This window comes from Gadus chalcogrammus, chromosome 23, assembly GCF_026213295.1.
Source record: "Gadus chalcogrammus isolate NIFS_2021 chromosome 23, NIFS_Gcha_1.0, whole genome shotgun sequence".
Taxonomy (NCBI): domain Eukaryota; kingdom Metazoa; phylum Chordata; class Actinopteri; order Gadiformes; family Gadidae; genus Gadus; species Gadus chalcogrammus.
In genome coordinates this window covers 17748788-17774391 of record NC_079434.1, presented here as the reverse complement: position 1 = coordinate 17774391, position 25604 = coordinate 17748788, and the positions used below count along the sequence as shown (strand labels likewise).

At 44.2% G+C, this 25604-nt stretch overlaps 1 protein-coding gene across 1 annotated transcript; it reads right to left on the bottom strand.

Annotated features, from left to right (window-relative positions):
- Window positions 1-385: 385 nt before the first annotated feature.
- LOC130377414 (NACHT, LRR and PYD domains-containing protein 12-like) lies at window positions 386-22386 on the bottom strand. Its single transcript, XM_056584535.1, has 13 exons — window positions 22169-22386; window positions 19607-19703; window positions 19378-19494; window positions 19097-19210; window positions 18819-18888; window positions 15770-15995; window positions 10321-12157; window positions 9743-9916; window positions 6680-6853; window positions 6135-6308; window positions 2801-2974; window positions 2626-2672; window positions 386-2127 (listed from the first exon to the last, which is right to left on the bottom strand). The coding sequence occupies exons 2-13, from the start codon at window positions 19687-19689 to the stop codon at window positions 1439-1441; spliced, it is 3879 nt and encodes a 1292-aa protein (XP_056440510.1). The 5' UTR covers window positions 19690-19703; window positions 22169-22386; the 3' UTR covers window positions 386-1438.
- Between the last annotated feature and the right edge of the window lie 3218 nt (window positions 22387-25604).

Here is a 25604-nt window from a genome sequence, read left to right as displayed (position 1 = left end):
AACGGGGAACCCTAACCTGAAACGCGATGCTGTGATGAAACACATCGAGTCCACTAGGCATTCTCGCTGTCCCGATTTCTATATAAATCGCACCCAGCCCAATAACCCTGGTACGGTGGAAGCTGAAATTGGTGCTGTTTTGTGTAGCCTAAATGTAATCTTGTCTATAGTATTTATTTGTCTTAATTTTGCTTAAGTAAGTTGGTGCTGTTGGTGTGTGCAATTTCTGCACGCTAATAAATGTTCTCAACAAAAACCTATTGTGCCCCTATTTTTTTTTTTCTGTGCTCCTAAATTTTTTAACTTAGGGGCACGAGTGCTCCTGAAAAAAAAAGTTAGTGTAGAGCGCTGGTTGGAGGTAACGTCTCCAGAAGACTTGGAGGATTTCAACTGAACTAACAGGAAGAATCCTCATAACACACGAGAACTTTCAGTTGACCCACTGAGTAGTTTATTAACATTATGCTTTATGAACAATTACAAATCATAAACAGGTATCTTTAATGACTGAACATGTTGACTTGTTGTTCCCAAAGGAACACAAAGAAACCATCTTCCGTTTAAAGTAATTTACAACATCGTTACCCTTTCCCATAGAATGCTTATCATCATTTATGATTATGTTGTTACATCTGCTTTAAATCACAGTCCATGGCATGGCAAAATATAAACTGATTTTGCCATTAATACGATGTTGAAAATAGATAAAATATTGTAGCAAAATAAAGTACCATCAATCAACATTTAAAACACATTTTACATTAGAAAGTAAATCTTTGTACAACCTGCTTAACCCAAAGATCTTCCTTTTCATGGTTTACGCTGAACCTTTCAAAAGCCCAATAAAATGAATAATTTGGACTACAGTGGAGTATTTAAATCAATCACAAAGTGTTGTACTTCCACTGAACGGGTTGACCCTTCAGAGCACCAACAGCTGCTGCTCAACAACCCGATGCACTACAGGTACGTCCATGGGTCCACAGGTATTCAAATGTCCCCCCAACAGCTGGTCCTCAACAACGTCAGGACTGTGAGGACCCCCCAGACCCAAGCGGCCCCCTCTAATCTGACGCTCAGCAGCCCAGCTGAACACAGAGAGGGCTGAGAGATGAACCACGAGAGACACTGATGTTACCTGCTGCTTACCACCGGCACACAGACCTGCTGTGGGTTTAGATCCATGAACGATGTGTGTGTGTGAGTGCATGTCTGTGTAAATAAGTCTGTGTACGTGTGTGTGTGTGTGTGTGTGTGTGTGTGTGTGTGTGTGTGTGTGTGTGTGTGTGTGTGTGTGTGTGTGTGTGTGTGATTGTGTGTGTGTGTGTGAATAAGTCTGTATACGTTTGTGTGTGTGTGTTTATAGAGTGCGATGTGTTTGTTTGTGTGCGTGTGTGTTAATTTCTATGTACATATGTGTTTGTTGGTTTGGGTGTGTTTATGACTGTCTACATGTGCGTGCAAGCACACACAAAGACACACAAAGACCCATGGCACACACAAAGACCCATGGCACGCACATGTGCGTGCCATGGGTCTTTGTGTGTGCTTGTGTATCTACAATGGACACTCCCAGAGACGCTGAGGAACCAGGCTTACGTAACCCAACCCCAGGGAGGAGGACCTCCTGGGTGAAGGAGGCCTGGAAGGTGTGGATGTGTGTCAGTGTGTCTGAGGACCCCCCTCCTCCTGGGGACACTCTGTAGAAGGACAGAGAGCCAGCAGGCCGGTCCAGATACACTCCTACTCTGTTAGAGCGAGGGGGGGGGAGACATATGGATGTTGAACTACCGTTGTGAAGGGCAGTATAGAAAGTAGCATCATTGTCGTCATCACAAACAAGACTCCAGGACTTGTTGTTCCATCCAAGCAGGCTGTCACTACTCGCTCCTCTCCTTGTCATTCCTCTGTATGCCACTCCTATATCAACCCGTCCTCCCCACTCTACCTCCCAGTAGCAGCGGCCAGGCAGACCCTCTCTACACAACACCTGGTGCTGGACGTCAAACCTCTCTGGGTGATCAGGATACGACTGGTCCTCTTCAACCCACGTCACCTTCCTGCTGTCCTCAGACAGAGAGAGTTGTCTGTAGGCTGTGTTTGGGTCCAGTGTGAGTTCACAGGCATCTGACGGGAGGAACATGATTAGGCTGCTAAACCAATATTATTAATTATCATCATCATCATCATCTTCATCATTATTAAATAAACAGCATCACCAGCTCTAATTGAAATCTAAGATGAAACACATGCATCATTCAAAACATGTTAAGATGATTATTATGTGCCATAGCTAATGTAATGACCGGAATTAAAACAAAATGAATAATTATTATAATAGTGACAAGATGATAGTATAATTTAATAGTTTTTGAATATAAAATAGACATGTAATTATGATTTACAGTATCCTGATTATTATGGTGTTATGTCTAATCTTGTAAAATCATCACTCATGATATAATCACAGCAATTATGTTAATGTTTATATATGTAAGATACATGATGTCAGTCATCAGCTTCATTCCCAGATATCTGAATGAACAGACGTCACCTCCTGCTGTGTGGATGGACTTTCCAGCTCAATCGTTAGTGTGCATTGTGATGAATCAAACAGACACTTACACTTCTTTAGAGCTGGTTTCAGTCTCCACACTCCACTGTGCTCCACACTGGGGGGAAAACAAAGTGAGAGCAGCATGAAACATTCACCTTCATCATCTGCTGTCTCATCACTTTTCAGAGGGTTGAATCCTTGTAGGAGACATTGTCTCTGAATGGTGAGCTGTCCTCTCCATACCTGAGAGTGTCCAGTCTCCAGGGTGGATCCTCCAGTCCAGCAGAGAGCAGGGCAGCACCTGAGTCTCCTGGGTGATTGTAGCTCAGGTCAAGCTCTCTCAGATGGGAGGGGTTGGAGCTCAGAGCTGAAGCCAGAGAAGCAAAGCCTTCCTGTGTGACCAGGCAGCCAGACAACCTACACACACACACACACACACACACACACACACACACACACACACACACACACACACACACACACACACACACACACACACACACACACACACACACACACACACACACACACACACACACACACACACACACACACACACAACATGCTAGCAGTTAACAGGACAGCAACCCCTCACCCTCACATCAGCTGGCCAGTGTTCTGTCAGCTACAATAACCTGTTAACTCATAACACACTAGCAGCTAAAAAAGACAGCAAAGATAAACAACCCTTCAAACTAACATATATTTTTTTATGTTCCTGAAATCCTCGTCCTCTAAAGTTCTGTTCCTCCTCTGGCCTCTCATTCTCCCATCTGTGGTCCACTGGCATGTTGAACCCAGCCTACAAATGAATAATGATGCTCAATCTGTCGGGGATCTTTAGCCCAGCTCAGACCAAAGATTCGCCTCGCAACGACTTGTAACAAGGCTGTTTTGGAACTTCGCCGGGGAAAAGTTGCAGCAGTTGTGGTAGAAATTAATGATTATATTCTATGGTAAACCATGAATAATATTAGGCCTATATATCTAATGGTAGAAAACATTTAAAGCGTCTCTGGATTCTGATCCAGGGCCTGACACGGTGCCACAGAGTCTGGGGTCAGGGCGCATGTTGGAAGGAACCCACCAGAGGAGCAGGAAGCTACGGGGTTAATGCGTGCTGACCGCAGCCTGGTGTCCTAAATTATTTTGTTGACAATTTGGTTCGACGAATTTATGATTGATTGTGGGCGGAAACCTCAAACAAAGAAACTGTTTTGTGTGTGTGAATAAAGAGGAAGCCGCGATCCGTTGACCGCCAGTGCTTTGCAAACCATGCGCCTTTATTGATGCTTATTTGTGGGTAGCAATAAAGTCTCTGTCAATACTTGCTCCGGACCCCTCGATTTATTTTCCTCTCTCTTAAATTAGTCAAAGTGTTTTGTGTCAAATCGCCAGGTCCAGTTTTAGAACACAACGACGTACCTATTTCTCTTCAGCCAATCAGGACACAGCACAGAACAACTTGTACGTCACGGCCTTACTCCGTCCCGGTCCCGTACTGTCCATAGTACATGTTAGCTATAAACTTTGTTATGGTTACATGCGGCCATTCCCACATGCCCCCATTCAGACACCTTTTAGTAGGCCTACTGCCATTCCGACAGTCTACAAATCAGTGGCGCCATCTTCAGGTCAATATTGGGGGATCGTAATTATTTAGTTCAAATGTGTTCAACCAAAAAGTGCCATTTCAGTATTATTTATCTGTAATTTATTTGATTAATTACAAATTTTGTTCGTGATGTATGAAATAACCCATTCCATCAATTGACGACTGCATTTTACAAGTGTGTTATGAGTGGCATGGCATGCACTCATTTAACATGCCCTGGGAATGTATAAATATTCTTGAAATTTAAAACTGGACCATATATTCATCAGAGTTGGATTAAACTCAATGCAGGACAACTATTGGAGTAGATTGGACGAACATTGGAACGAAATTAATTGTTTGGAGTGCTGCGGCAGAACGAATCAAGGAATGGGCGCAGTATCGGCCCAAAAGCAACAGGCCTGCAATGCCTTTTACAAAGTAGGAAGGCGAGAATATAGCCTAGTCCCCCCCCTTAAAACACAAATTCTCGAAGGGGATCAATAAAAATAAACCAACAGTTTTTGCAAATAGAAATCTCATTACAAAGAATGGCGTAGGCACCCTGTTTATGCTGCTGAATAGGCCTGAAGTAGGCCTGATTAGGCTTCAAATTCTCGGCTTTCTAACTCGCCGTCCTCTCCTTATCAGGCTTTTTTACACTAACAAGCCGGTACGGTCACAGCTTGGTACACCCGGCGATTTCACCGTCTTATCTCAAGTTTCCCGTGTAAAACCGATGGGGTCAAATCCCCCTACCATGGGTCACTGGAGAAGGCGGGATGGGATGTGCACGGGGTCTAGACCTCTTAAGAATCATTTGCATACTCCTGAATGTTTAGATTTTTTTATGAAGGAAGACACCCGCATGCAAGAATGAGTTCACGTAGAGTGTAGGCTGAGAAACGCGATTAACTATAGTGCCAAAACACCAACATATTTCCCGACAAAAGCCTCCAAGGACAGTTCCTCTGCGTCTCTCTTGTAGAACGAACCATCTTTCAACTTCTTTGTTCAATGCGCTTACGTGATCAGCAGCTCGCGGTGTCACTTATTCTCCAGTTAGAACTGCTCATGATGATATCGCTGGGTTGTCTCTGTGGAGACAGCGCAGCAACACCTCTACCCAAGCCCCCCACCCCGGAACCGCTGACCCGTTGCATTTACATCAGAATGAAACCCAATAAACCTCCCGGACCCTAAATGTGTGGGCAGGGTCCGGCAGGGTAAATTGGGGTGCTAGCTCAAGTAGACCCCGAAGCCGCCGCCAGGCGCGTCCATTTGCGCCGCCATTTGCGCCATTTGGAATTTCAGCCGCCGCCATACAATAATTGTATAAGCCAAAATAAGCCGCCATCTGATAAACTTTGGCTGAGCCAGCTAGAATTATTTGCATCAAGTAATAATTCTATCACATAGTAGGGCGTTGACTCTGAATGTGAATGAAGTATTGATCAGACAGCGATTTATTAGAAACATAATAAACCGTTGGAACACGCAAGACCGGTAACCATAGCAAAGCCGGTAAACAAACCTAGCGAAGCCCAATCCAGGACTTACTGAAGGAATTTAATGGTCAAAATATTATTGCTAAATATTCGAATATATTTGAATAATAATATTAATAAACAAACAAACTTCGAATTTGATTTTTGAAAAAAAAAAAACAGCCACAAACGAACTTCGAATTTGATTTTTTAAAAAAAGAAATCAGCCATTTGTAGCCATGAAAAAATTGGCGGCTGCAGCAGCCATTTCCATTTTTGCAGCAGTTTGAACTGTCCCACTTTTAGAACGTCGCAGCCCGTCTCGTCGAAAGGAGTTGGAAGGAGTTGCGAGTTGCAAGTCGTTGCGAGGCTAATCTTTGGTCTGAACTGGGCTTTAGACACGTGTCGTCTGTTCTTTTAGATCACAGCCCACCTAGTCCTGGATCATCCCTTACTATCAAACAAACCCAAAGACACATTTAACCCTAACCCTGACCTGAGAGTTTCCAGTGTACAGTGTGGACTCCCCAGTCCAGCAGAGAGCAGCTTCACTCCTGAATCCTGCAGATCGTTGGTACTCAGGTCCAGCTCTTTCAGACTAGAGGAGTTGGAGCTGAGAACTGAGGCCAGAGCTTCACAGCATCTCTCCGACAGATGACAGACATTCAGCCTTTACACACAAAATAAAAAGATCATGTTACTGTGTTTATGTCTTTAACATTTTCCGTAATTGAAAGACAAGTTATGCAAATTTTTTTAGATTTAAACGCTAATAATAGGCTTTAAAAAAAAAGCCTGACTACCTGTGAATGGTAGAATAAGAATAATAAAAAATAGTCAACTGTACTTATATAACATACAACTTATACTGTCATGGCAACAACGATATAAATATGTTGAGTTATTCTTGTAATTATTTAGGGTTGTGAATTTTTACTTTATGGCCTTAAATCTGTACATTAAATGTCTTTATTGTAGTTTTTTTTGTACTCTAATATAGATCCTTATGCTTTGAAGGTTTGCACATTGAGTAAAACTGACCTGAGAGTTTCCAGTGTACAGTGTGGACTCCCCAGTCCAGCAGAGAGCACCTTCACTCCTGAATCCTGCAGATCATTGTTACTCAGGTCCAGCACTCTCAGACGAGAAGAGTTGGAGTTTAGAACTGAGGCCAGAGCTTCACAGCATCTCTCTGACAGATCACAGCCATTCAGCCTGCACACACAATAAACAGAACATGTTAGGAACCCTGATTTAATGTTATAGACGACTTTTCTGATAGTTAGCTATCAGAAACTTTTATTTTCTGATAGTCATATAAAAATGATGATACATTATTCTTCTGTAAATTATACTGTTGTGATCACGGCCTTGGTCACCGTGTCCGGGTGCCGCAAAGGATCCTGGGAGGCTCGGGGGGAAGCGGCACTGTCACGTTAAAATTGGAACGGGGGCGAAAATTGTACCGGCCTACGTCATCAGTTGTTTACATCTTGACAACCTGCCTGGCAACAGACGACGCGATCGTCTGTTACCGGGCAGGTTGCAAAAAACATTCAGCTCATGTTTCCAAAAGACGAAATAACATAATACAGATAACGGATCGCTAGATAACTCTTGTTTTTACTTTATATTTGTATTGTATTTAATTGTTTAATCGAATAGCAACAGACGACGCGATCGTCTGTTGCCGGGAAACGGGCGATCGCGTCAAATGACGTAGGACGCGAATGTTCAAGAACTACGTCATTTGACGCGAACGCCCGTTTCCCGGCAACAGACGATCGCGTCGTCAGTTGCTATTCGATTAAACAATTAAATACAATACAAATATAAAGTAAAAACAAGTGTTATCTAACGATCCGTTATCTGTATTATGTTATTTCGTCTTTTGGAAACATGAGCCGAATGTTTTTTGCAACCTGCCCGGCAACAGACGATCGCTTCGTCTGTTGCCAGGCAGGTTGTCAAGATGTAAACAACTGATGACGTAGGCCGGTACAATTTTCACCCCCGGTACAATTTTAACGTGACAGCACCGCCACCAAGGGAGTCGTGTGTGTGTGTGTGTGTGTGTGTGTGTGTGTGTGTGTGTGTGTGTGTGTGTGTGTGTGTGTGTGTGTGTGTGTGTGTGTGTGTGTGTGTGTGTGTGTGTGTGTGTGTGTGTGTGTGTGTGTGTGTGTGTGTGTCTCTGGGTCTTGCGTGTATTGTGTAACTGCTAACCTGGGCCCCGTTTCCCGATAACGATGGATCCAAGCTTGTACGATCATTCTCACAAAGGATTTTGCGAAGCTTCATAAATTTCTTTTGAGCGTTTCCTGAAACTGCTCTTAACATGGACGCGCGTGTTATGCTCTAACAACGTTTGTAGGCTTGAAACTGTCCACTGACACGGTGCTGAAATGGGCTCTATCGGATGGGGAGACGCAGGAATTTCACAGGAAATTAGGTTCAAATATGACGAAAAGAATAGACTGCAATAATATGAATGCCGAAGATATTGCAACACAATTGATTAGGCCTGGGCTGACATATGCTTTGTCAGTCCTAATCTTGAATGCACTGTGCGTATTTTTTTTCGAGGCATTTTCCCCCCTGAAACAATTCCATGTTACAAAAATCTAAAACAGCTTGTGTGACAACTACATTTATCTTAATGTGCTGATTTCTGAAACATGCTTTGCTCAGCAAAGAGAGCAGACTTTATCTGATTCCTTATAAGGTTTCATTGATTGGCGGGCACTCTCTAGTCTAGAATCTTTGGTGTAAACATTAAAAATGCAACGTTCCATACATTCATTATCAGTCAAAGGCAGAGGCTGGGCATTGACACACGGCTATTGCTGACCCGATTAGAAGAGCTTGGTCTAGAAGATCCTGCCCATATTGTTGGGCAGGATGATGTATAGGCCTTTTTACGCTGCCAAGCCGGTTCAGTCGCAGCTTGGCATGCCCGGCGACTTCACCGTCTTATCTCAAGTTTCCTGTGTAAAACCGAGGGGGTCAAATCCTCCGTTCGTCACGGCTTTCTTGGTTCACTGGAGAAGGCGGGGCTGCGCACAGAGTTTAGACCTCTTTAGAATAATTTGCATACTCCCGAATGTTTTATTTTTTTTATGAATGAAGTCACCCGCATGCAAAAATGAGTTCACGTCAGTGTAGGCTACAAACGCGATTAGCTATTTACAAGTGCAAAAACGCCAACATATTCTTTATTTTGCTGACGAAATTAACTCAATTGGGGTGCTAGCTCAAGCAGGCAATTTACCTTGGGTAGTGTTAACGCGTGGATCGTGCCGCGAAAAAGGCGTGCATAAGATGGCATATTTGGCAGTGTAAAAACGCCTTATGATGGTGCTGGTAATGTAAGCGGGAAAGCACGCAGGGTTCAGGCACGCATCACAGCAGTATCCCGCAGCAGTCTACGTTCACTGCAGAAACCACGCTCTCGATTGTGCACTCCACTAAGGTCAGGGATGTTCGTTACTGTCTAGACAAGGTCCAATTAATAATGAACTTCAACACAGCCTCACCGAAGCGCCTACAGTGCTTTATGGCAAACAATCGCAATAAAAAACGCATGCAAAAATTCTCCGACACCCGCTTGTCTCAGCATGATTAGTTTACAGTATGTCTTCTGTCATTAATCAATACGAGGACCAACCACGATTGTTCAATTAAAATCAGAGGAAGATATTAAGTGCTGCTCGAAAGCGACCTCCCACACAAGACCAATGGAATAATTTGATTTAATTATATGCCTTGTGAGAGGGTTGCCTTGGAACGTGTCATTTGATGGGTACATTTCGGCTGCACATTTATTTTTGGAATTTTAAATTGCTGCCATAAATTATGTTGTTGTTGACTCTGTCAACTCTCTGGCAACTCTTGGATAACTTTTCAACTTTCATTTTCCCACATAAACAACAAGGTGTAATATGTCCAATGGCACCACTCTAATACATGTGGTCATCAAAGGTACTGAGTTATTATCTGATATAGTTTGACGTCATTTAGGTGTGATTCTCAAACCAGGGGGCAGTAGTTAAAAGTCTTCTGAAACCGAACCTTGTGGTGTAACTGTTTGCATTTAGTAAAACTGACCTGAGAGTTTCCAGTGTACAGTGTGGACTCCCCAGTCCAGCAGAGAGCAGCTTCACTCCTGAATCCAGCAGACGATTGGAACTCAGGTCCAGCTCACTCAGAGTAGAGGAGTTGGAGCTGAGAACTGAGGCCAAAGCTTTACAGCATCTCTCTGACAGCTTACAGCTGTTCAGCCTTCACACAAAAAAACAGAACATGTTGAAAACTGTGATTAAATGTTTTATAAGACTTTTCTGATAGTTGAACAAATGATTATACATTAGATCTTTAAATGGTAGTTACATATTAGGTGTACAATGTTGGTACTAACAAAAATGCTATAACAGAAAACTGTATCATAATATTACTTTTATAGAATTATGTATATAGTGTGTATCGTAAAACATGTTATAAGTATGCCTACAGATATATGTTGCATGTTATTATAACTTTTGTATTCTAGTATTATGTATATTCTATTGCATTGCAATACATCTGCTTAGTGCACCGTCAGAGATGTTTTTAAATTTACTACAACTTTTATATTCTAGCATTATGTATAGTGCTGTATTGTTAATGCATCTTATGAGTGAACCTACAGAGATGTTTTGGAGGCTTTGATCAGTGGCAGCAGCCCCAGAAGACCCTCGTCAGAAGCAGAGTATTTCTTCAGGTAAAACACGTCCAGCTGCTCTTCTGATGTCAGTACGATGAAGACCAGAGCTGACCACTGAGCAGAGGAGAGAGATTCTGTGGAGAGTCTTCCTGATGACAGGTACTGTTGGATCTCCTCCACTAGAGAACTGTCATTCAGCTCATTCAGACAGTGGAACAGATTGATGCTTCTCTCTTGAGAGAGATCTCCACCTATCTTCTCCTTGATGTAATGGACTATTTGGGTATTGATTTGTGACCTCCTTCCTGTCTGTCTCGGTGGATCTTTTTTAGTTAGATCGCCCAGTAATTTACTTCCTCTTGGTTCCAGCAGACCTTTCAGGAGCCACTGATTGGTCTCTAGAGAGAGGCCCAGGAGAAAGCGGAGGAACAAGTCAAGGTGTCCGTTCTCACTCTGTAAGGCCTTGTCTACCGCACTCTGGTAGAGGAGGAGGAGTTCAGCTTCCCTGGAGGTTGGATGTTCCTCTGAAAGCAGGTTGACACCAGTGTTGATGTAGGACAGAAAGACATAAAGGGCAGCCAGAAACTCCTGGATGCTCAGATGGACGAAGCAGAACATCCTGTACTGGTGCAGTCCACACTCCTCTTTAAAGATCTGGGTGAACACTCCTGAGTACACTGAGGCTGCTCTGATATCGATGTCACACTCTGCCAAGTCTGCCTCGTAGAAGATCAGCTGGCCTTTCTCCAGCTGGTTAAAAGCCAGTTTCCCCAGAGAGACAATGATCTCCCTGCTCTCCGAACTCCAGTGTGGATCGGTTTCAGCTCGCCCATGATACTTCCTGTCCCCCTGTATGGACAGAACCCTCAGGAAGTGGCTGTACATCTCAGTCACGGTCTTGGGCACCTCTTCTCCTCTCTGGGATGTTTTGAAGAAGTCCTCTAGAACTGTAGCAGTGATCCAACAGAAGACTGGGATGTGACACATGATGTGGAGGCTTCGAGATTTCTTGACGTGAGAGATGATTGTGGTGGCCATTGTCCCCTCTCTGAATCTCTTCCTGAAGTACTCCTCCTTCTGTGGGTCGGTGAACCCTCTCACCTCGGTCACCATGTCAACACACTCAGCAGGGATCTGATTGGCTGCGGCAGGGCGTGTGGTTATCCAGATGCGGGCAGAGGGAAGCAGGACTCCCCTGATGATGTTTGTCAGCAGCACGTCCACTGAGGTCGGCTCGGTGACATCAGTCCAGTTCGGGTTGTTCTGGAAGTCCAGAGGAAGTCGACACTCATCCAGACCATCCAAGATGAAGACCACTTGGTCATGGTCGTATCTGTAGATTCCTGATTCTTTGGTTTCAACAGAAAACTGATGAAGAAGTTCCAGTAAGCTAAACTCTTTCAAGTTCAGTAAATTCAGCTCTCTGAAAGTGAGGAGAAATGTGAAGTCTATGTCGTGGTTGGCTTTGCCTTCGGCCCAGTCCAGAGTGAACTTGTGTGTTAAGAGAGTTTTACCAATGCCGGCCACTCCGGTTGTCATTATTGTTCTGATTGGTTTATCTTGTCCAGGTAAAGGTTTAAAGATGTCTTCACATCTGATTGGTGTTTCCTCATTGGCTGTTTTCCTGGATGCCTTTTCAATCAGTCTGACCTCATGTTCCATGTTGACCTCTCCACTGCCTCTCTCTGTGATGAAGAGCTCTGTGTAGATCTCATTCAGAGGTCTCTGCTTTCCTGCTCTAGCGATTCCCTCAAACACACAGTGGAACTTCTCCTTCAGATGAGCCTTGAGTTCATGTTGCCACTGGACCGCAACAGCTCCTAAATCCCAAACCAGAAGAAACATACCATTCATATTTCCAAGCAATATTACTGGTGTAAAGAATAAAGTATTATACAACTCTACTTCATATGGATCTTATAACTTCATTGGTAGTGCTGTTGTTGTTGAGTATCTGTGGTATCAGTGACTTGCTAACCTGATATGACAACATAGTGGTGCATCTCTTCCACTGAGTTATTCTGCTGTTCATCTGCAGTATAATGTTTAAAATTCTTCAAGCTGATACCCCAACAATAACCCTACATATTTGGATCAAACCATTCAACCTGATACCCCCACAATGACCCTACATATCTGGATCAAACCATTTAACCTAAAACCCCCACAATAACCCTAGCCTGGCTCCGCCCGCCTAAGTACTTCCGCTCAATTTCAATTTCCCTTCAGTAATACGTCTGCGGTATGTGGGTTTCGGGCGTCCAATCAGCGAACAGAGGGAGTGGCTGAGAACAATGACGTGAAAGTCAGCTCTCGTTGACGGACATCTTCACGCACACTGTTTGGTTTGTTTACAGCCTGCGCGCAACGTAATTCCCGGCCAAACGTTAGCGATTGGTTATGGCAAATCCAGAGTGGCACTGGGCAGATCCAATAGTTTTAAACTTCAACAGACAACCGCCTTCAAGTGAGTTAACGTTTGTCAATTGAGTAGGTCCAGACTCTCAGTGCAAATGAAATGATGTACAGTGTTTCCCCTAGGATGGAGTTGCAGCAGCGGAGGTGAAATGTTTTTTTTCTGCTCGCAATTTTCTTTGTGTGCTCGCAAAGCACACCCTGCCGGGAGGTTTCTATGTGTCTACTGGCAACATACATACAGTACATTTGTGCACATTAATGAGCAGGGGAAATAAGGAGAGATTGAACATATTACAAGTATAATCTTTAAAAACATTATTTACATTTATTTAACAAAAAATATTTATATCAACAACCACCCTATACATTGAAATCCCATAATCCAAATACTACAACAATCGAAAAGGTCTGTGCCTCAAACCAATGCATCTTCCCACTCCCTCCCCTCTCCCCAGTACAAAGGTTGTAGTAGGAGCATAAATAGGCCATGCCTCTATTGAACAAGTTTTGGGGCTCTAGAGTCAATAATGGCGACGCTACTGAAAATGTTGCTAAAAAAAATAATTATATTGACATTTCTGCTAAAAATAAATTTCTTAGAAATAAGTAGCGATATATTTTTCAAAACATAAGGTTGCAGTAAGACCATAAAGAGCCCATGCATATGGAAAACGTTTTAGGGATCTAGAGTCAATAATGGCAACCAGGGGCGAGTCTAGGTTCTGACTTTTGGGGGGGCTCAACCCCAGGCAGCCACAGGGGTTTATGAAGTATATAAAGTCCTGTGCAAGATTTAATTTTTTTCCACAACCTTTATTTTCTTAGTTACTATGTTGTTGTATGTCTAAGCCGATAGCTGGCAGTGTCAGCTAAATAATGCAGTTCTGAACCACTAAAGTGATGAAATGAAAAAAGACTGTTTGGATGAAGGAATAATCAATGGTTGTGAACTCGAATAACAAAATCGAGGTATATTAAATTTCTTTTGTGTAAGTTTCACTCAAAAATTACCATATTTTCCTGAATATGTTACTGAAACACATTGGTACAACATGATGTCGCCTCACTTTCATAGACCCATACAATTTATAAATTGTATCAACATACATTTTTATAAAACTTCTGATGCAAAAAAAATCAACAAGTACAACATGTACTAGTCGAATACTATGAGAAACAGACCACTATTTCGGGAGCACTAAACTATGTTGTCTCACCTTCAGGGACCCATACATTTTTATAAAACATTTTTATAAAAAAAAAAGGGTGCTAATTTTCAGTTTAAAAATAACTGCTGGCATTATTTTATCAGCGGAGGGCGTTTTCATTGCCATAACAACGTGAGCTAATCAACAAGTACAACGTGTTCTAGACCAGTGGTTCTCAATCATTTTTCTTTCATTCCCTCCCTAGGAGACTGACATTTTATCACGCCCTACCTGAATTGAAATAGCCTACTATTGAGAACCTGCTAATATTTATTTATTTAGATTAATAAAATTAACGGAGATAACATCTGCAACAACTTAAAACTATTTCCAACTTCAGTTTATTGACTCAATTTGTAACATTTAAACAAGACTGCTAAGTCTGTGTGAATCTCAAAACAGAGAAACAAGAGCAAATGATTCACTGGGGTTTGCATTTAATTATAATATTTTTAAAAAGTAAACATTGGTCACTTGTCAGCTTCATCAGCTTATTCCCTTTCAAAAAAAATAATATATGTTCATCTTTCAAGCATGAATAAAGACACCAAGGCCCTCTGTCATGACTTTGTAAGATCAAAATTCTTGTAAAACTTCTGACCATTGGTATTATGTTTATTTAAAATAAAATAAGTAACCTATTAAAATAAATAAATAAATAAATACATAAGACACTAAGTCCCCTCTGCCGCTCACGCCCCCCCTGACACCTTTAATCAGCTGAGGGCGTTTGCCTGAGTCTAGAGAGTATTAGAACATGTTGTACTTGTTGATTAGCTCACGTTGTTATGGCAATGAATACGCCCTCAGCTGATAAACTAATGCCAGCGTTTTTTTTCAACTGAAAATTAGCCCCCATTTCAACTTTTTCTGCTCCTTGCTCCTTATCATGCTTATCATGCTACGCAGCATTACAAGGCTCTGCCGACTAAAACATGAAGCAATTCAAGAAGAAGCATATATAGAATCGTCTTGTGGTCAACTGTCATTTAATAGACATCTGACAGATTATGTTAAGGTTTTAAAATTATAGTATTATTATTACCAGGTCATGTTATAACACAGCTGGAAATCGTGGATTTTCTGATAAAGACTAGCTAAACTCTTTGACAGACAAAACAGCAGAAACTATGTTAGGTGCGCTCGTGCTGCATTTTTGGTTTTGTCAAGCAGGAGACGCCCACCCACCAATTCGAGGTTAGAGATTCCTGAAGGAAGGTTGCGCTCGATTTCACTAGCCCATTTGAGCCGGTTCATTAGTGTACAGCATCCATCCTCTCATTGCTTGTGTAAAAAAAAAACGGTAGAATATTAGATTTGAGGACGAAACGATAGGGTGGGCTAAGGCAAGTTTTTTTTCAAAAAGGTCTAGCTTCGCCACTGATGGCAACGCTATTGAAATTGTTCCTAAATAAAAAATCTTAAAAGATAAGAGATATATTTTTCAAAAATTAAAGGTTGTAGTAGGACCATGAAGAGGCCATGCCTCTATGGAACAAGTTTTGGGGCTCTAGAGTCAATAATGGCGACGCTATTGAAATTTTACCATTGTGGTCGTTTTCAGTTTTGCACTTTGCAGACGGTCCCTAAGCTCGCGGCTGAAAGCCAACTGCTCGTAGAAGCCAGTGCAATTCACCGTTGGCTAAAGACGGCTCGTTTGGATCAAACGAGCACCTAGCAGCGGCGTACCGCCGCTGCTAGGTGCATATAGGGGAAACACTGAAGTACGAGAGTCTGGTAGGACCAGGCTAATAAAAACCCTACAGATCTGGATGAAACCATTTAACCTATATTTGAGTATCTTACCACTCCCCAGCTTGTCGGCCAGTTCCTCCTGGTTCATCTCCATCAGGCAGAGCTTTGTGATGTCTACCACTCCCGCTATGGCGCGCCTCCTCCGCTCCTCGTTCTTACCATCCTCCTCCTCCTTCTCCCTCTGACTCTCTGAGCATTGTGGGTAATCTGAGAAGAGATCCCTCCAGAGCTTCTTCAGCTCCTTGTCTAGAAAAGCGTGTGCGTTCTCCCCAGCCCTCTGAAACAGAACAAACATCAAGGAGAACTTTACTTTAACTAACTGAGGTCATCAGAAGCATCTGTCCTAGATTAACGTCCTGGTCTAAAGAGGGAAAACTGGAGACTATAAGCTCCACAAGAGATGCTTTTATTGCCCATGTAGAGCCAGGGGCACCACTAGAGATTGTGGGCCTTTTCAAATAATAGATTGGGCCTCCAACCTAGACCACCCACCATCCTAGAAAATCTATTTGACCACCCAAGATTGATATACTTAGGGTGCACTCACACTAGGCCATCTGGCCGTGGCCGTTGGCCGTTTTCACACCTAACCGTGCTCAAATGGCCCCATTGTTCTCTGGCCTGCACTCACACTAGGCCATCTGGCCGTGGCCGTTGGCCGTCACAACTGTGGCCTGGCCACGGTAGGCTCTTGTACATACGTCATCACGTCGTAAGTAACACATCATCACCAAGCGTCCGCTGCATGGACCATAATAAAGTCTGCCACCAGTCAGAGTTTTAACAACAATGGACAACAACACAGAGAACACAGTTCACACTTTGCTGAGTCTGTTGCTTATTTGGATATATGTTTACCGTTTAATTGGAAAGAAAGCTCGTCGCCTTTATTATGTCCGTGGTCGTTGCATGGACTATACGTCATCCAGCTCAGGTTGCGTAGCCGTGCGTGTGTCGGCTCATTAGCATCTGTACAGTAGCGGCCCGTACCGTAGCAGCACACCTCTTCCAAGTGGCCAAATTGGCCTGGCCTGGCCAGACTGGCCACACTCACACTGGCAGATTTGAGCACGGTTAGGTGTGAAAACGGCCACGGCCACGGCCAGATGGCCTAGTGTGAGTGCACCCTAATTCTAGTGTAGCCTATAGCTAATTACCCAATACTTAGCCTGCTGTCATTGACCATTGATGCATGAATGTCAGAGGTAAATAAATGTAAATGGACTGCATTTATATAGCGCTTTTCTAACCATTGGCCACTCAAAGCGCTTTACAATATTGCCTCACATTCACCATTCACGCACACATTCACGCACCGACGGCGGAGTCAACCATGCAAGGCGACAGCCAGCTCGTCGGGAGCTAACAGTCAGGGTTCTCGACACTCAGCTAGGAGGAGCCGGGGATCGAACCAACAACCTTCAGGTTACCAGCCAACCCGCTCTACCTCCTGAGCTACTGCCGCCCTAGAGGTACATCGCTCATTACTGTTGCTGTTCTGGCAAAAGGCTTTCCTCTTGAGAAATTCATGAAATTCAGTGGTGTTTTACATTTTGGTCAATTTGTTCCCAAAGTTTTTCAGATGCCAGTAATGTCAGAACAGGACAGAAAAGACACAGAGTGTCTTCATACTCTGCTATTACTTTTCACCACTAGGGGTCAGTATTCACTAGGGCTGTAACGATACACAAACTCACGATTCGGTTTGTATCACAATTTTTGACCCACGGTTCGATACATCCCACGATTTTTTTACATTTAAAAAGCATTGTATTCAAACAACACTTATATACCAATTAACTTAATGTAAAATTTAATAACAAATAATTTGGAACACTGAACAGATTTGAACAGAAAGAATACTATACAAGTATAGCTAAATTAATAAATAAATAACCAAAGATTGCAGTTGGAGGATGCTTTTTGCTGGTAGGCAAAAACCCTCAACTGTTTGGTTGGTTTAGTCAAATATCCTTATTAGCGCTTCTTATTAGACTATGTAGCTTAAATAATGACATAATCAGGTTTGATAGCCTATCTTTCAATAGATGGGGAAAAACATGAACGTCTAACATGAACGACGCAATAACGAGGCATAGTGTTACGAGTAGCGTACGTGTGTGCGCGAGAATGGCAGTGTGCGTATGCGTGTGTGAGTGACGTCAGCGAGTGAGTGGACGAGCGAGGAGAGCGAGCGGTAGCGCGTCTGTCTAGTGAAGAAGCGAACGAGTCCGGTAGAATAAAGTACCCATCCTGTCAATAATCGGTGGTCGCTTCATTCCGACCTATAAGCAGACAAACTGCCGGTCAAATCACATAAAACAATAGAGAAAGGGATCACACAGACAATTTTTTTCGCGCTTGGCCCACTCTGGATAAATGTCGTTCATATCGCATATGAGGACTTCAACGGCTGTGGAGAAATGCAATCCTCCGTAGCCACGGAGAGCTGTCATCACAGAGAGGGCATCTCGTCGCATACTTACGGCATCGATAGGAGGGGGCGCTGTCAGCAGACTATTATTTAGACAAATTATTAGCAAATTTCAATCGGACAATTTGACCGGAGATTTAGAAAAGGCATATCGCGCTTCTGCCTTCTCACACCGCGAGACAGGTTCGTGGCTTTGAGTGTCGCGATTTCGGTTTCGATACACGTATCGTTACAGCCCTAGCATTCACAGACATACCCTGGCTGTATAGTTGATAAGTAGAAGAAATTTTGTGTAGGCCTCAGTAAACAGTTTCCCGGTTCATCCACCTGTCTACCTCTTTCATTGATTCATATTCATGAATTTCATGTTTGATGAAGAACTATTTGATTAATATAAGATTATATGATTCACTAGGTAGCTCTGTGATAATGGGCACCACAGGAAGGGGAATAAATAAAAACCTTTATTTGTATAAACTGGTTGACCTTTTCCTCCCTCTCAGCTCTCTGTTTCTGATACCCCGACTTCTACATCAACGATGACGTGTCAAACTACTGACAGTCTGTTCTCCGTCTGTTCTGCTTGTAAGGGCAACGAGTGGAAGACCCCCCCTTAGGTCACCCCTGTCTAGAGCTGAAGTCAAAGGTAGTTTTTCATTTACACACCTTGATCAGCTCTGCTTGATTCTGCTGTACAGACTGAGCACTGGTAACCTTTGACCTCTCCTGGGGACGCCTGTGGAGAGAGAACACACACACACACACACACACACACACACACACACACACACACACACACACACACACACACACACACACACACACACACACACACACACACACACACACACACACACACACACACACAGTATCTTCTTAATAAAAATATTTCCTGAATTGTAAATATCAGTTAGTAAAACTACTAGTTTGTTGGAAACTCCTACCCTTCCTCTCTGGAGGGGCGTCCATCTTTAAGGTCAGGAGTAAAATCCATAGACCAGTTTCTCTTCATGGAGACACAGCTGGGTCCAGGGGAGTCTGCTCTCTCCTTCTGGACTCTTATAGAAAAACAAGAACCAGGATTTATGGATGTTTGATAGATGCTGTAGTTTTATAATCTTTGACAAATCCTTATCCTTCCTCTCTGGAGGGGCGTCCATCTTTAAGGTCAGGAGGACAGGGATGTCTGATAGATATAGTTGTATAATATCTGATAAATCCTCACCTCTTCTCAATAGACTGATTTCCATCTCTAAAGTTAATAGGATCATCCATAGAGTGTTCACTCTTCAAGGAGACACAGCTGGGTCCAGGGGAGTCTGCTCTCTCCCGCTGCTCTGGGCTTCAACACAACACACACACAGCTTTTACTAAGACTGATGATGGAGTCATGAGATATCAGTGCTGAGCTCTGAGAAGGACAACAGTCACAGACAGAGAGATCCTCTTCTTACCTCTTAGCTTTGCTCTGGCGGCCATGTTCCCCAGACAGAGTGGTTTTAGAGGTAGGAGCCCCCTCCTCTCTCTCCTCATCCATAGTAGACTGGAGACCTGGACACAAACACAATGCCATATTGTTTCTCTGGATTCTCTTTAAAGGTTGGGTACGCGATTTGCGAAACGCCAGCAGATTTTGAAAATACACAACTCAAATGGTCCTACCCCCTCTCCTTCAACGCTGACTCTGACTCCACCCATTCCAAGTACCTGGACGCGCAATCATGCACGAGCGCGAACAGAGATGCGCGAGAGCGAGCCAGGCTAGCGTAGGTTTTCGTTTAACAACATGGCACTACATTCAGCTGTAAATTGCACCCAGTACCGCGGGAAGTAGGGGTTTTGGGGGTGCTGCAACACCCCCTGTCCGAGGCCCTGTCTTATCACAGAAAACGATCATTTCTAAAAACTCCGGCCAAAGTGGAGATTTCTGAAAACGCCGGTTATGTGTTGTCGTATCAACGGGGAGAAACGGGATTTTAGGTTCTGAAGCGTCACATTATGCACCAGGAAATGCTTAACGTCATGTGAGCGTCCGACGTACCGTATTGGTCCGAATATAAACACAAACCCCATTGTAATACGACCTGTATTTGGAAAAAAGATTTGAAGACCAGATCTTGATTTCATGAATAAATAAATTGTATTAATTGAAATAATATACGAAAATAAAAAGGCATAGAATAAAACACTGCATTGCCCCTAAACAGTAGTGCAAATAGGCCGTACTGATGTGTACACCAAAGACTTCCTGACACTCCTCTGCCCCGCTGTGTTCGCTCTGGCTGTGGTCGCTCCGAACTGTTTCGGCCCGTGGCAAAGCGAGTCATCCTCGCTGCTGTCCAAGGCATGTTGAGACGCAGCATTTATTTAATGCTCATATGTGTTGAAAAAGGTCATATGAAAAAGTGTGAGGGTAGCGGTGGTGCGCTAAACTTGTTCTGTGAGCAGCTGGATGTGAACCATGGTGTGAAGGAAGTGAACACAACGATCGATTTTCAACTGTGCGCGCATGCACTGGTGTAATTGAGCTGCGCTGCTATATATCTTTTTTATCAATGTGACGAGTTGCGAGTCTAGTGCAGGCCGGGTTTTTTTTTCCAGCACCCCCTGCTGAGAATACGTTCTCGCGGCTATGGTTGCACCAGATGTTATAAACATTAAACGGTCACATAAATCATTACTATTTTTAGAAAATGTATGTTTGTTTAGTATAATTGTATTGGAAGTCCTGGTTTTCACTAGGGTTGCCGCGCTGTGGACATTTTCACACCGAGTAATACACTCGTCTCAACACCGGTATTACCGAGTATAAACGGTATAAACTTTGAAACTAGGTCAACCGCCACACAAGCATCGGTTTTTAGACCCTTCTCGTCCTTCAGTTGCCGCCAACGTTCAAAAGCAGCGCCTATAGGATTATTCTTGATTTCAGTTTTTCTCTTTCAGCGTTTTTATTATCAATTACTCTCTGAAAAAGAGTTTTCCTTCTCTTTGCTGGTGGTGGTGGTGGTGGTGGTGGGGATGGTGGCGTCTTGTCTGCCATGGAAATTGTCTTCTACTGCTAGGTCCAAATGTGGATTAACTAGTTCCAGTAGATACCGCAGGATAACAACAAACAGGAGCTTGCTCTGGGTCACGAGCTCTGGGTCACGAGTACTGCGCGCGGGGCGCGGGGGAGGGGGAGTGCAGTACGACCGTTTGATTGACGTACTTACTGTCCAATGCAACGAGGTGGCAATCCAAATGATTGGCTGGAGTTTTTCGAGCCCTGCCCGTTCCACAGATGATTGACAAGTTTAATTTTCATGTCAGTACTTCTGACTCAGTGGCTGTAAGCGGGTTATGATAAGGATTTCAAGTAATTTGGCAAAAATGGCCAAAAAAAGCGAATTCCGTACCCAACCTTTAAGTAGCCTACCAAACATGAAATGACTTCAGTGAAGACTTCCTATCCTCCTCCTGTCTGACACACACACACTCTGTCCCACAGTCTAGAACTACTAACTCCATCTCAACCTATGTCTAGATCACAAACTCTATCACTCTCTCCGTCTAGAGCTACATTCTAATCATTCTCTATGTCTTCTAGATCACACACACACACACACACACACACACACACACACACACACACACACACACACACACACACACACACACGTTCATTTAATTATCGACAATTATTTATTTCCCTTTAGATCCGACAGTTCAAACCATCATTTATTCACGAATGTTACCGATGAAACTCTGACCGAACTGACCTCCCTACAGAATAAAAGTCCACAATACAAACAAACTGTTCTGTCCCGTTCCCGTACCAGAGGATCCGTATATAATCGCCCTCAACACGGTGAAACTAGTTACTGATGTTCTGACACATACTCCTTCATTAAACCTATTTTACACCACAAACATGGAAACAATGAGCTTGGACTGGAAACAGATTCATTTAGTAAGAATAAATTAATATAGTAAGAATACATCTCGTAAGAAAACAAGAATTCAGGAAACGGTACCTTATCTTTTCCGTGACGAATCGTGTGCTGCCCGTGTTGAATGGAAATATAGAAGCACAAATGCAAGGAAAGAAGGGAATAAAGAGATTTAGGTGTTCACCAAATAACAGAGAAGTGTTTAGAAGCGAGACAGAACATTTCAGGGCGTTTGCCTGAGTCTAACATGTTCTAATGCTCTAGTATTAGAACATGTGGTGCTTGTTGATTAGCTCACGTTGTTATTGCAATGAATACGCCCTCAGCTGATAAACTAATGCCAGCGTTTTTTCAACAGAAAATTAGCCCCCATGTCCCCTTTTTCTGCTCCTTGCTCCTTATCATGCTTATCATGCTACGCAGCATTACAAGGCTCTGCCGACTAAAACATGAAGCAATTCAAGAAGAGGCATAGATAGAATCGCCTTGTGGTCAACTGTCTTTTAATACATCTGACAGATTATGTTAAGGTTTTAAAATTATTTGTATTATTATTACCAGGTCATGTTATAACACAGCTGGAAATCGTGGATTTTCTGATAAAGACTAGCTAGCCTCTTTGACAGACAAAACAGCAGAAACTATGTTAGGTGCGCTCGTGCTGCATTTTTGGTTTTGTCAAACAGGAGACGCCCACCCACCAATCAGAGGTTAGAGATTCCTGCAGGAAGGTTGCGCTCGATTTCACTAGCCCATTTGAGCCTGTTCATTACAGCATCCATCCTGTCATTGCTTGTGTAAATGAGGAAACGATAGGGTGGGCTAAGGCAAGTTTTGGGTGGGCTTGAGCACACCCAAAAAAGGTCTAGCTTCGCCACTGCCGACTGTGTCATGCCTACACCCAATCAACTTCTCATTCAGTGTAAATGAAGACACTAGAAACACTGCCCTCTAGTGGTCGTACTTGGTTATAGCACAAACAACCTTTTATTGATTACATCAAATACAGAACGGAACTTTGACAAGTTTAATCGAGGAGAATAATCAAACAAACCAAACAAAAGCAGAATCAACAGCATCCATTAGGAGCCCAGTTAGGGGCCCTTGAAGGAGCAGTGTGTATGGGGGGGGGGGCCTCACCATCCTGAACAGAGGTCAGTCAGCCCCCGGGGTTTTGAGCAGCCCCTCTACTGTGAGGGAGGGCCCCCCAGGACTAAAGAGAAGGCCCAGCGTTTAGGACCCCTCTGCTTAAGGGAGAGCCCCCCAGGACTAAAGAGAAGGCTCAGCGTTTAGGAGCCCTCTGCTGTGAGGGAGAGCCCCCAAGGACTAAAGAGAAGGCCCAGCGTTTAGGACCCCTCTGCTGTGAGGGAGAGCCCCCCAGGACTAAAGAGAAGGCCCAGCGTTTAGGACCCTCTGCTGTGAGGGAGAGCCCCCCAGGACTAAAGAGAAGGCCCAGCGTTTAGGACCCTCTGCTGTGAGGGAGAGCCCCCCAGGACTAAAGAGAAGGCCCAGCGTTTAGGACCCTCTGCTGTGAGGGAGAGCCCCCCAGGACTAAAGATAAGGCTCAGCGTTTAGGACCCCTCTGCTGTGAGGGAGAGCCCCCCAGGACTAAAGATAAGGCTCAGCGTTTAGGACCCTCTGCTGTGAGGGAGAGCCCCCCAGGACTAAAGAGAAGGCCCAGCGTTTAGGACCCTCTCAGGGGGTGAGGATCAGGGGAGCGGTGAGAATGAGGGCGCGGCCCGCTGCTCTGGGCTATCGTCTATCTACTGGACATGACTGCAGTGTGGAGATCCGGCCAGCAGGGGCAGCACTGAGGAGGCCTCAGTCCTTTGTTCTGGAAGAATGGCAGAACGTCTCACTGGTGTCTGACTGGTGTCTCACTGGTGTCTGACTGGTGTCTCACTGGTGTCTCACTGGTGTCTCACTGGTGTCCCACTGGTGTCTCACTGGTGTCTCACTGGTGTCCCCCTGGTATCTCACTGCATGGTGTCCCACTGGTGTCTTACTGGTGTCCCCCTGGTGTCCCACTGGTGTCTTACTGGTGTTGAATCAATCCTCACTGATGGTGCGCCCTCGCATAACTTGAACTACAAATGATCGATAAGTTAAACTCTTGTCCTGAAACCCGTTGGAGGGTTAGCAGTAGAAGCTTCTCACTAACTCTGATGACAGTTATATTATCTATGTTTCATGAAGGAAGGAACTTCAGCGAGATTTCTAGATTAAATCAATAAACATAATTGTAACTCTGTAATGTGTCTGTGCGTATGTTAATGTGTGTATGTGAGCGTGTGGTGTGTATATAGCCCACCAGATTACTTACTTTTGTTTTAGTATATGCGTATGTGTTCAGACTCCACTGTTGTGTGTGTGGAAATAACCTCTCCACACACTGATGAAGGGGTGAATGGAGACTCCATTGTTGTGTGTGTGTGTGGTAATATCCTCCCTCCCCACTGATGAAGGGGTGACTGGAGACTTTAACTAAAGGGAAGAATGTTGACTTGTTGTTCCCAACAGAACACAAAGAAACAATCTTCCGACTTCACAGGTGGGCGTGTCCACCTAGATGTGTGACGGAGAGATGAGCAACGCTTGCTACAGTCCACTGGGTAGGCTGGTAGACGGATCTACCCAGCACACATCTAGGTGGACACGCCCACCTGTGATGTCATAAGGGGCCGATTTCCAAAACGGCTTGTAACGGCTAACACACCACACCTGGTGGCATGTCATGGGACCTTTAAATCCCTGCGTTGTCCTCGCCCCAGGATCACCAACCCCGTAGCTGCCTGCCATCCACCCCGTGTGCTCCTCTGCCTGCCCAGCTGCCTGGAATCCACCCTTGCCTGTCCATCTCCTGTTGTTGTTCCCTGCCTCCTGCAGGTCGTCCTGTCCACCAACATGGCAGAGACCAGCATCACCCTCAACGACGCGGTGTACGTCATCCACTCCTGCAAGTAGGAAACCTGGTCATGATGTTTGTGAATGTGTCTTTGTATTGACTGTGTATATACTTTGGGTTTTGACCCAGTGTCTGAAAACACTGTTTTCACTGTGTTCTATTATGTGCCTTTGGTTGCACCATGTACAGCACTTTGGCCAATGAAAACAGTTTTTAAATGTGCCTTATAAATGGATTTTACTTACTTACTTACTGTGGGGATTGGTGATGTTTCCTTGGGGTTGGTCGACCAGAAGTGGACGCTGTGGACAGCAACGACGAGCTGACCTCTCTGGGACGCCCCGTGGCCCACCGTGGAGCCCCGCCTGGGCGAGATGATGGTCATGGGAGGCATCTTCAAGGGAGCGTCCTGGTCCCAACATAACCGCTCGTTTACATATCATAGAGGAGGGGGAGGGGAAGAGGAGGAGGGTGACAAGGAGGTGAAGGAGGAGGAGGAGGCGGTGGAGGAGGAAGAGGGGGAGGAGGGAGGGGATGATGATCATGGGAGGCCTCTTCAAGTGGGTGTCCTGTTCCCCACCACCAGCGCTCATTCCCGTCTATTCTGTATCTATG

Bases quoted from the DNA above. Each gene is read 5' to 3' on its own strand.
- LOC130377414 (XM_056584535.1), bottom strand. From the start codon at position 19,689: ATGGATGAGGAGAGAGAGGAGGGGGCTCCTACCTCTAAAACCACTCTG. The intron at 6,854-9,742 runs GTCAGTTTTACT...TTGTGTGTGCAG, and splicing joins TGTACACTGGAAACTCTCAG to GCTGAATGGCTGTGATCTGT. The intron at 2,673-2,800 runs GTATGGAGAGGA...TTTTCCCCCCAG, and splicing joins TGGAGACTGGACACTCTCAG to TGTGGAGCACAGTGGAGTGT.